The 12,028-nt window shown below is 41.8% G+C and overlaps 1 protein-coding gene across 4 annotated transcripts in view; it reads right to left on the reverse strand.

Moving 5' to 3' along the window:
• Window positions 1-12,028, reverse strand: part of ARHGEF12 (Rho guanine nucleotide exchange factor 12) — a 96,346-nt gene that overhangs the window by 48,392 nt on the left and 35,926 nt on the right. For 2 of the 4 annotated variants that reach the window (XM_024196652.3, XM_024196654.3), the window contains exons 2-4: window positions 8,886-8,909; window positions 8,009-8,097; window positions 6,327-6,383 (exon numbers count right to left, since the gene is read on the reverse strand). The exons of 1 other annotated variant lie outside the window; for it this stretch is intronic. In XM_024196652.3, the coding sequence (XP_024052420.1) occupies window positions 6,327-6,383; window positions 8,009-8,097; window positions 8,886-8,909 (170 nt within the window). The remainder of the gene's footprint in view (window positions 1-6,326; window positions 6,384-8,008; window positions 8,098-8,885; window positions 8,910-12,028) is intronic. One more of the 4 variants, XM_024196653.3, reaches the window with a different exon arrangement.

The raw sequence follows: 12,028 nt of genomic DNA on the forward strand, positions 1-12,028 counted from the left end.
TATGGGGTTTCTTGCATCTTCCTCTGAAAGACCTCATACTAGTCACTGTCAGAAAGGATCCTGGACTAGCCTTGTCTAACCAGTATAGCAATTCCTATGCCTGTGCCAGGGAGGGGAACAAGAGCAAGTCTCAACTGCACTGTTTCACTCTGCTCTGGCAGGGAGAAAGAATAACCATGTAAAAGCTGGTCATTTGTTCACTTCTATTAACTAAAATACATTAAACTTAAACAGCTCAACTAGGGAGTTCTAAGAAAACACCGGTATTCTGTTCTTGACTCCTGTACCTTTGTTCTTATGAAACTGGGATCTCACCACAATACGTGATCTTGCATTGGATACTTAATCCAGTGGCATACAACTGATGATCTGGAGAACCGTGACTGATTGGAGTTATGAAAAACCACACCCAAGACGTGTTGCTGGTTGTTTTCAAGGAGCTGTTGCACTGTTGTGACTTAGCATCACAAATTCATGAAATATCATAATGGAAATGTTGTAATGAAATATTAGAGCAGCACACCTTGATTATGTGGAGTCTGTAAATTTAGTGCGACACAGAAAGAGCAACAAGTTAATTATCACTGACAAGTTAATAATGAAGTGGCAGCCTTCAGTCATCTCGCCCGCCCTTATAGAATTCATTCCAATCCTTGATGTTTTTATTTCCTTAGTATGAGTCCATGCTTGTCAAGGTGTCTCAAGACCTCACTTGGCTGGAAAGATGGAGGCTGCAGAGGACCAGGTTGTACTATAGATCAATAATTACACTTATCACCAAAAGAACACCTTGCATCCCTCAACAACCGACCTCATTCCTACTCTAAGCCAGCAGGGGCAAGAAGTGAAAATTAGTCTGCGCTGGGGAATGAAGAGGTGTCACCTCAACTGCAATTTCTGTATTTATTTCATATTATGCAGTTCCCAGTGGGGACTTCAGTTTTTTTTTAAAAAAAGGACAAAATTAAGAAAAATCCTCTCATACCCATTACGGGATGGGAGTGGAGGGAGGGAGAAAAACAAAAAACCCACTAACCTATTGTGCTCTTGGCCTGAGGCCATATCATCTCAAGAAGATATTTTAGTTAAGCAGGTTTGAGTTTGGCCCATATTAGAAATGGAGAGTTCCAAGGAAAGCCTAGACACTAACCATTCAGTAGGTGGCACTTTTCCCTCCGATTCATTACCAGACCAATACGACAATCTAAGAAGTGCTGTGATTCTGGAGGTGCTGTCTTTTGGACGACAGAAAGAGTCAAGGTCCTAGCTTTTCATGGTCACTGACATTTCATGGTACTTGTAAGGGTGTTTGACCTCTGACCGTTTGAACAATTAATTTTCCCTCCTACACATTATTATACATGTGAAAGACTGCAGCTCTATTTCACCACCCAGGAACAGCGAGTCTGATCCATTAGAGAAACGCTAAAGTGTTTTGGGATCTTTAAGAGGGTACAGTTTTATAGAAGTGTTAGTTATTACTCGAGCTGGTTGGGAATTTTCTGTCTGACTAATTTTCTGATGGAAAATGAAGGTGGGGAGGGGCCAGCAGCAAATCAATATTTTTCCAAATTTTGAATATTTCAGTTTTTGAACGGACCCAAAAGGTTTCATTTTGAATCAGTTCTACATAACATTAAACTGTATCTGCCTATCAGCACATTGCTTTACAGGAGCTGTAATAGTCCTTCAGGAAGCCCAGTCCACAGGCAAGAATGGGAGTCTAAACTACATCTCCCATAATGCAATGCAGATTTCCCTCACATTGAGTGGTGGTCATGGGAGTCACATGTCACTGGGTGCATTATGGAACTTGACCCATAAGGGAAAAACGGGGGCATCAGGCTCCTGAGCTACAACTCCCATGATGCAATGCATCACAGTGGAAAAAATGCAGTTTTATATTGAACAGACTTGAAACAAAGTGTTTCAGGTAAGTTCAATAAACCAAAACCAACCATTTTGATCTCAGGAATGATTAAATGTTTTGTTTCAGTCAAAAATGGCAAAAAATTCTGAATTTCCTTTCCACGCAAGATTTTGAAATGTCAACCTTTTGTCCCAATTTTGCAATGAAAACAAATGTTGGAATGTCCCACAGGACACAAATATTCCAAGATCAGAATTGTTCAGAGATTCTTCCATCAAATAGGAAACAGAAGTCATTCCTCCAACTCACATGGAAAAGTTAGTGCAATATATAATGTCTTGATAAGACTTGGTATCAATAGCACTGAACACCATTCACATTGTTAGCCTGGATATCCTTACTATATACAGGCCTGGAACTTTTAATCATTACAAATAGGATCATCTGCTTCCATGGAAACAGCACATTCAACCCCTGTGGCTGAGTACCCCATTACGCTCCAAGCCAGTTCTAGCCATTGTAAGTGCAATGAGGAGGGGTTTCCAAGTGTCCTTTCAAGGCCTCAGTGGCTGGAAAGACAGTAGCTGTATCAAAGTCACAAAGGCTTTATGGCTCCCTACATTGGCTTCCTATAGAATTGAATCAAGTTTCAAGGTCTCAGTCCTTATCTTCAAAGCACTCCATGGCTTGGCCCCAGGATATCTGAAAAAATCTCAAGCTTTGGGACAGACCGTGGTCGACAATTACGCTCCCATGGTACAACGGAACTCTCGATGATAAGAGTAAAGCTTGTCTGTGCAGAAGACAGAACTTTCTCCAGGGATGGTCTAGGACTGTGGCATGAACCTGTCCAGGGACCATCACAAATCTCATTAAATTTACACTCCTAGTGCAATGTACATTTCTTTGACCTTGCCTTCTCTAATGAAAACATAGCAACAGGTACAACTGTATAAATACTTTTTAAAAAGACACCACCAAAACAAGACACTCCACTGCACACCCTTCTCCCTCGGGGAGAGGATAAAAAAACCAAACAAGACGTGACAGATGTGTAGTCACATGGCTTAATGCACAACTGGAAGGTGCTCAGATAGCCCGGTGACAAGCATTGCATAAAAACCTATAAAAAAATAGGAGGGACTAAAGTGAACAAAACAGGAAGAGTGAAGAAAGAAGAATCCTCTAGGGCTCCATCAGGCACATAACAAGGATAGAAACTCTATTTTCAAAAGAAAATTAAATGAAACAGCCTTCACATCCTAAGAGTGGGAATGAGAAAATTAATACTCAGTGGGTCTAGTCTGCCATATGGAGCAATGACCTGCAAAAACGCCCATCTCATTAAATGTACAAGAAAAGATTTTGTGGAAGAAAAAAATTAAAGGATGTAAAGAGAATTCCTGTGATCACAAAAGCTATTTGCCACAAACTAACTGAAAAATTGGCTAAGCTAGCTGGCATGGAGCTCAAGATCCTGATTGGTAATTTTCTATCTAAAAGCAGTTTACATGACTAAAATTACACTCCATGAAAGACATAAGAGATGCGCCAAAAGATTCAGCTGCATTATAATGGCACTGAACAGCACTAGGATACAGTTCTCAGACCACACCGTGAATCTTTCACGACTTCACTGAATACACAGACAGGAGAAGGGTAGTTGGATTTATGAAGCAGAAAGTCAAACATTTTAAGTTAGCTCTATCACAATCAATTTCTAGTCATGAGAATGGTGTTGCCTGCCTAATTCCCCAACCCACTGAAAAGAGTTGCTCAAGGACTCTTGGCTTATTGCTACTTCAAATAAGCATTTCAAGAGTTACAAAGAACACACACATGTATGAAAGACGCACCTCATTTTCCTGTTGCCACTCAAGAGATTGCTATTACTAAGTGCCCAATGGCAAGCCAGAGACTGCATTAACAAAAAAAATATTAGTTCAGTATTTCTGCTTGTAGGCTCTTAAAAAGTTTGGTCCCATCCAAAGCAAACAGCAGGCTTCTCCACACGTATCACAGGGCTGGGGAAGGTAGAGAAAGAAGAGAGAAGGTAGGGTGAGGTCCAACACAGCAAAAGGCCACTGGAAAGGAAGGAGGACTGGAAACTGTTCGCCTAGCTACTGGCCACAGACAGAACATCTGCAGGAAATTTTGGCGGAAGTAAAGGCTTAAGTCAGGAAGTCATCTTTCTCTATGAAGACATGAAAAGCCAGGACATTGTACAGAGTGAGCAAGTAGTATAAACACAGATACATTCCACTAGGCATACCAAACATTTCCTGTAATTAACAGGGAACAGTCTGACTATGTGATGGTTAAGCAGCTTTAGACAAAAGTTAGTTGAGGTTTAAGGTATTTGGATACGGCCAGCATGGCTGCCGGGTCACTAGCTAGCCAGCGTTCACTAAGGAGAAGCCCTGGCTAGCTAGGAATTGGTAAAGGGTTCCACAGTATTAGTTTGTCAGCTGAAACCTTCTAAAATGCTTATGTTTGGTCTTCAGGCAAGTAGTTTGCTTGTTCCTTCCTTCTGGAGATGGAAGATGTGCATACAGCTACAGCAGGGCAGGCCTGACCCAACATCAGCTTCCAGCTGCATCTAACCAGCCCATACTCTCTCAAGACCAGCTTCAGATCCCTAAGGAAGGTGGTGTAGCAATCTGGGGAATAAATTTGTCTCAAACTTATGAATTTTTTGTTTTGTGAAATATTTATGATTTTAAACTTTCAGTGTGTATCAGAACCCCCTTTTTGGTAGCAGAAAGACTGTCTGGGAAGCTGAAACAGGGCCATCAACACTGGACAGTTCTATCCTGACGGGACACTAAGCTTGCTACTGGTAGAGCCACTGACTTAGCGACCTCTGCCTGACAGCAAATAGTGAGAGGTCAGAACATGGAAAATCCTCAGTGGAAGAACTGAAAAGATGTCTCCGACTTCTTTTAAAGGGACTGGCTCCTTTGCTTAGAGCGTATGTCAATTTCCAAAAACAAGAGACAGGGAGGATGGTGGCAGGAGGGGCATGCCTTTTCCCAAGGACTTTTGCGGTGGGAGCGGGAGTGAGGGATTGTATTCTGGCGTTTGTTTTGCCTAGATCTGTAACTCTCCTGCCAAGACGGACGAAAGAGTGCATTGGAGAAATTCCTGTGCAAAGCCTGTGTTCCTTACTTTGCCTACCATATGTCCCCAAAAAGTTAAATTACAAATCGGAGCGGCCACAGGAGGGGAAACTCTGGGGGAGCATGCATAAGCAACTCTGAGGTTTGGAAAGTCTTGGCACTGCTCTTGGGACTAGGGCAATTGCACTGCAGAAAGCCAAGTCCCAAGGAAGGATTTCAGGTAGGGAGTCTGCACCCAGAAGTATTCCCTAGAGGCTCAGAGCTAGAGACAGTGCTTTGCCCGGGCAGCTCCAGCTCACTTGGAAGCATGCAGGATCCAAAGGTTGGTCCACTTATCACAGTCGGGTGACTGTCCACTACACAGCCTCAGCTAGGTCGGTAACAGACTGGTAGTCTACCATCCCTATAGGTCTCAGACTCATACCAGCTGTAAGCCCAGCTTACCTTTTGACTACCGATCTCTTTAGGAGTGCTAACAACACAGCAAGCCACAAGCATACTCTGCAGGTGGAGGGGAAGACACAGTCCAAAGAGAAGCACTCCTGAGGGAGACTAGAAGGGAAAGATGATCAACCATGGACTATGTGGTAAATGGGCTTCCTTGAAAGATACTCTGTCATGGCACATCTCGGGGGTGAACTGGGAAATATAAGAAGGGGTGAGCTTTTCCTGGCAGAATCATGTGCTGATTTACATTGGCCTGAAGACCCAGAGAACACAAGGGTGCAACAAAATGAGAGTTCAAGGGATGCGACCTTACCAGAATGAAGCAAATAGAGTGAATGTTTTCACCAAAATAAAATTAATGGGATCATTTTGAATATCTATCTAGATAGTTAAATCCCCTGCCAAACCCATGCAAGGGATTTATGAAGAACTGTTTCTCCATTTTATGAAACTGAAAAAGTGAAACTGCAAATCATTAAAAAAAAATCCTGCTACCCCAGCCAGCTCAACCTTCATGGTTAAAACAAGATGCAGACAGTTCTGCATCAGCATCACATGCTGTAGAGTCCAGTCTGACTTAAGTGTGTTGATACACTGCCATGACTATTTGGTGGTAGAGAGATTCTCCAAACACAGCAGGTCCAGCAAGTTTTCCCAGCTGGTAACAGAAGACAGGAGAATATAGAAGACAGGCTACACTTCCTACACATGGGTTATTATCCAGCGGTTACATGCTTGCACATCTAAACCACATTAAAACCCCAGCTTCCCTCTCCCTACTGCAAAGCAAGCCATGCAGAGCAAGTAAAAGGCAAAGGCCTCGGGTGCACAGGCAGAAAGCATGGAGCAGACAGGAAAGATGCAAGGCTGGAGTGGCTGCTTTAGCTTACCATACGTCTCGGATCTACTCTCCTCCGAGCTAGACTTTGTCTTCTTGGAGGAGCTATCTGCACAAGAGCAGGAGAAAAGGAGAAAGAGAGAGAGATACAGAAAATATGGAGACCAAACATGAGAAAAAAAAACTTCAAGGAAAAAACAGAATGATTTTCTATGATCAGGTTAAATCGTGCAAAACACAAATAGGGTATGAACAACACATAGGTGATAACACTTGGAATAAGTGTGAATAATGCAAGTGTGAACAACACGGGTAACCTCACACTGGGAGGGTCTATCACAGAAGACAAAGTGGAATAAACCAAGTTCTCTCCTATGCCAGCAAGTGAATTGGAGAAGTTACTCTAGGTAAAAGTCTTGGGGGCATACAGACCCCAGAGCAATCATCTTTACCATAAAACAGCTTGCATATATGAAAGTGCACAATGCTTGGAATCCATCTTTAGAAAGGCATGAGTGTTATGGAGGCTAGAATAAAGAGTTTATCTACCAGACTAGACCACAGATACGTTAATGGTAGGGCAGAGCAACAGCCCTTAAAAGCAAGAGAATGGGTACTGGGATTAAAAGGTCCCAGGATCATCTGCTTTGCTTTCCAGGCAGCCAAATTCTAAACCTGAAGTTCAAAATCCTGTGACCTTCTCCCACGCAATCCAAATCTAAATATTTTACTTTTACCTAACCCTAAAGAGAATTGAGATACTCATTAAATTCCCACCACCCCTGGAAAAGTGCACATTAGAAGCCCATTTTAAATGTATTTGTTCTGCACACTAGAAAGGAACCACGCAGCTAGTGGCAGAAACGTTACAACAACATGGTTTGCAAACAGTAGCTTGATCCACTCTGTGCAAGAACACTTCCTTCATATCCCAGTCTACAAACTTCAGATTCTATTCTGACCTGTTCCACAGACCCTAGGGAATAGCAGGACCAGAGTGCACAAACATGAGAAACACACTGCATGGGGCCTGCAGGCTTACACGCAAGAGCCTGTCAGACAGTTTTAAGAACACACAGCAGTCACTGGGTTAGTGGTTTAGGGGGAGAGGAAATAATCTTTGCATGCAGTCCAGTGCCCAAGACAGCATTAGACTCTGAAACTAACAAAGATGGTCCAGATTTCACAGAAGGGCATAGAAAGAGGAGGAAACAGAGAAAAAAAAAAGGGACACCATGTCCATGAAAATTAAGTTTTATTTAAAAAATTGAGTTCTTGAGAGTGCAGCTTCATCCTTAAGGATGCAGAGAAGGTTCAAAACCCACTGGGACTGGAAGTCAGTTGCTGCTGTGACCACACGACCTTTTACGTATTCGCATTTCCTCCACCAAGTAAGACCAGCCACAAGCTAAAATATTTGCTTCCTGAACATTTGGGCTATTTATTTTATTTCTTAAAAACAACACACAATTTAGGTCATTTACTGGGGTTACTAGTCTAGATTTATTTTTGCACAGATGAAAGCCACCTTGTGCAAGGTCACGCCAAATTCAGTCACCCACCTTTGCTGCAAAGTCTGGGTATAATATTGAAAAGGAAAAAAAATGAAAAGCAGCTTTGCAATCAAATAGAGAACAATAGCTCCTGAACATTATGCCTATTAGAGCTCTTTACTCCAACCCCCAATAACTTTTAAATCCTGCACTCTCATCTGGGAAGTTTTGAAACCTTTACCTGTCGGATCAAAGTCGTGTGCACTACTGCAGCGTTCAACCTTCTGTTTCTTGTCAGCTGGAGTCTCTCTGCTCAGAATGCTGCCATGCCTATGTCAAACAAAAGCAACTGATTTTGGATCACTTCACCATAGGACCGTCGGTTATAGCTAAAACTTTCTTTGTAAACTGCAAGTAGCCTCAGTTAAAAACAAACAAACAAAAGATACTGAGAAGACATGAAGCAACATTTGAGTTAACAGTCAAAGATAGACACCAAATTCTGAAAGGGAGAAGAAATTTTCTCTCCCTCAGATAAACAGTGCATTTAACCTTTTAGCTTTCCAAGTGTTAAAAGCAATTAAGCTTATTGGTTGTGTAATAATTTGCCAAATTTCACTTTAAAAATGAAGCCAGTTTATAATTTACAAAGGGGCAAAAGAGCCATCCAAAAATCATCAGTTCCCCCAACCCGGCCTTAAAACTTCATTTCAAAATGGAGACAAAGATTTAAAACAAAAAGCCTTCATGCAGCAAGAGTTTGTATATCAGGCTCAATCCTAGAGTCACATTCTAGGACCATCTCAAATCCCAGATAAGTTGAGTTGGTGTGCATAGCAAAAATGCTACAGAAACTGCAAATGGTAACACTAAACCAGGCACTATAAATGTCACCAGCTATATTTTGAGCATTCAGTTCCACTGATTCCAAGGCCAGAAGGGACCACTGTCACCATTTAGTCTGACCTTCTGTATAACCACAGACCAATTTGTGCACTTCATTTACTTAAGTGAGCTATGGACACTGCTCCAAATATTTTTTTAAAGTAATTTTATAGTGCAAAAATGTCATCTTGAAGCTTGCAGTACAGTAGGCAACCAAAACCCCATTATCTTACCTTGTAGGTTTTTTGAGAGGAAACCTGAAAAAAAAGAAAGTGTAGTGAAATACATTTTGCTTCTTAATATCATAGTTAACGTTAATAAAGACATTCTGCATGTCTGTAATGCCTTTCATAAGACGATCCCCAAGTCCTTTACCTTGCTAATTGAACAACATAACTCCCTCTTTGAGCCTTCACTATGCTCATTTTACAGTTGGGTAAACTGAACTAAAGGAAGTTTAACATTTACCCAAGGTCTCACAGCTAGCCAATGGCAGATCTGGGGTTAGAACCCTTGAATCCAGTACCCCAGGCCCATTTTCTTATCAATAAACACCATACCTCCCGCAGCATCCTCTCTCATAAAAGGAGAGGAAAGGGTGGAAATCAGCAATTTAGACAATGAGGCAAAGCAATCAGGAGACCTAGAGATTCTGTTCCTAGCACACTGCCACTCAATTCCCATGTGTGACCTTTAGCATGTAACTTAACTTCTATGTGCCTCAGCTTCCGTATCTGCAAAATGGTAATAATACTTCCTGAACTCTCAGCAGTTTTAGGAGGCTAAATTCAATACTGTTTGTCAAGTGCTCTTAGATTCGTGTCTGGAAAGCAGTACAGAAGTGAAAAGTAGTATAGTAAAATGGACATAGATCATTTAAGGTCACATTTTGTCCGAAATTATTTTTCCCTATTGTTACTAGTAACGCTTAGGATTACAATAAGTGAAAGATTAGAGGGAAATATTTTCCTCCTTTTCCCCCCCCATTTGTTTGCTTTGTGCATTTGACAGCACTTAACGTAGAGTCCGTTTTTCCTGTTTTGTCTGGGTTTTTCCTCACAGCAACAGAAGAAAGGAAAAGACGACTAAATTAAAGAAGGAAAATGTAATCAAATAAAAACTGGAAGGCAACACTTAACTGATTTTGTTTTATCTACTAGATTTTAACTGGACCAAGTTCCTTTAATAAAATCTGCTCAGTCTCCCGCGGAAAGGTGGTGTGTGTTAGAAAAAAGGAAAGGCATTTTATTAAAGCAGGCCAGTCCTGAGACTAGCATTTCCAACCTCAGACTCAATAAGCAAGTTGAAGAACCCTGAGCCCATGAAAATGACTGACTGGGCCACATTCAGAATCAACCTCCTCTCCCAAATGGTTTTCTGGGCTAGCAAGGAGTCTCCCCACACAAGATGACTATTTACAAGCTGCTTCATGCTTAAAGTTTTCTGTTTCCTAAGGAAAAAAGCAGTTGACCACCTGCTTTCTGCCCAGTACCAAATGCATCTCCTGTGGCCTAAACAGAAGTGGTGCCTTTACACACCTGTGACATCACCACAATTACTTTAAAATGGTAATTAAATTCAACCTGATCTTATCACTCACCTAATCCCTCTCTTCAGGTAAAAGGAACCCACATAAAAGATGTACACATACAAAATGCCCACCACCTGTGCCAATCCTCTACTCAAGCACACTGCTATAAACAAATCCATCCCTTCCCACAAAAGGCTGACAGGAGAGGAAACAAACTGAAATTACAACTCTCCAAAAGGAGCACGTTTTCCATTTAAAAGACATACATACACCAAGCCAAACACACTGGCTGTAAATACAGCAACAAATCCAAATAAGAGGCTGTGAAGATCTAAACACTGAGAATGCAATGTTGGCTTCTCCTTCCCCAAAAAATTCAGGAGATCCCTTGCTTAAAATTTAACCACTGTGTCCTAAATGCTTACCCAGCCCAACCTCTCCCCATTCTGCTCCACCTGGACAGTTCATCCTCCCACGGGTGTTTCAGGCAGCTAAATCTAACCTAGTCCTACAGATTCAGTGATAAACTGAGATGCAATAACAAAGGGTCTGACTCAACAGTAGAATGAGCGGACAGTGGATCTAGGGAAGAGCAGGAGGGGCAAACCATTAGCTTCCCAAAGCCTGATGCAATAATAATTTCTCTTACAAGAACTTATAGTATCACAGGGTGTGTCACAAATATTTGAGTGGCATCTGATAGCTGAGGCACCCAAATTTACATTGTTATGTGTTTTGCAAAACCTATTATTAAATAGAAACATTTATATGAAAACAGTTTTCCCTTACAGTGTTTCCAACTCAAAACGTTGTTACATCATACTAGTGCAGCCAGAAAGAGAAATAGATTACAAAGCAAAATAAAACTAGCTCTTTTACGGTTTTATTTTTTACACTTCTCTATCCTCCCCCTAACAGCATAAATGAGGAAAGTAAATTGAGTTTTAGTAATGTAAAGTGCTATGCTACAATTTGTTTGTTTTCAAAAGAAGTCCATAAGCATGTATTCAGGGTTTTCCTATAATTAATTAAGGCCCTGATTCAGCAAAGTTCTTAAGTACAAGCTTAACTTCAAGCACATTGAAGTCAGTGGAACAGCTGATGCACTTCAAAGTTAGGCATGTATTTAAACACCTTGCTGAATCAGGCAGGGTCCAAGCCTCAGAGCATTCCTATATGACAAGCAATTATTATCCATTTACAATGGGCCTGCTCGTCCTGGCAGAGTTGCTGCCAGAGAAGAAAGCAGATTGGTTTCTTTTCCGTGGGTTTCAGCACTAATCCTGGGATCGCACGACCACAGTGTCTCTCACCTTTAGCCTCTGTCTTTCCCTCACGAAAACTCCACTCTCCAGAACAATGCCGCATGCGTCAAGGGGTGCACTGTTCCAGAAGGATTCTGGGATAGATTCCCGGAAGCTCCCCAGCCACTGGCTGCAAGCCAATTTCCTGAGTTTCTTTTTTCTCTCAAAAAGAGAGGGGGGGGAGGGGAGGGAAGCAGGGCAGGCAGCAGGTCATGATCACAGTGAAGCCTCTCACAAGCCTACGAGTACCCAGCAAACTCTAGAAATACAGGGAGAGACGAGGAGACCTCAAATTTCATTCCTCCAGCGTACAATCACTGCATTTCTGCCTTGAATTACTGAACTTTACTTCAGAAGCAGAAGTGTCTAGTCAAGCTAACAGACCAGGACTGCATAGGAACTTGGGTCTTTGTGTTAGAGCTGAACCAGAGATAAGCTCCCTTATATAGAACAACTCTGAACAAGCCCTGAAGTAGTTCCAGACCACTGAATTACAGACCCACCGAAATTAAGGGATGGAAGAAATCTGCGGAGTTTAAGA

Source organism: Terrapene carolina, unplaced genomic scaffold, assembly GCF_002925995.2.
Source record: "Terrapene carolina triunguis isolate 2854851 unplaced genomic scaffold, T_m_triunguis-2.0 Scaffold374, whole genome shotgun sequence".
NCBI lineage: Eukaryota > Metazoa > Chordata > Testudines > Emydidae > Terrapene > Terrapene triunguis.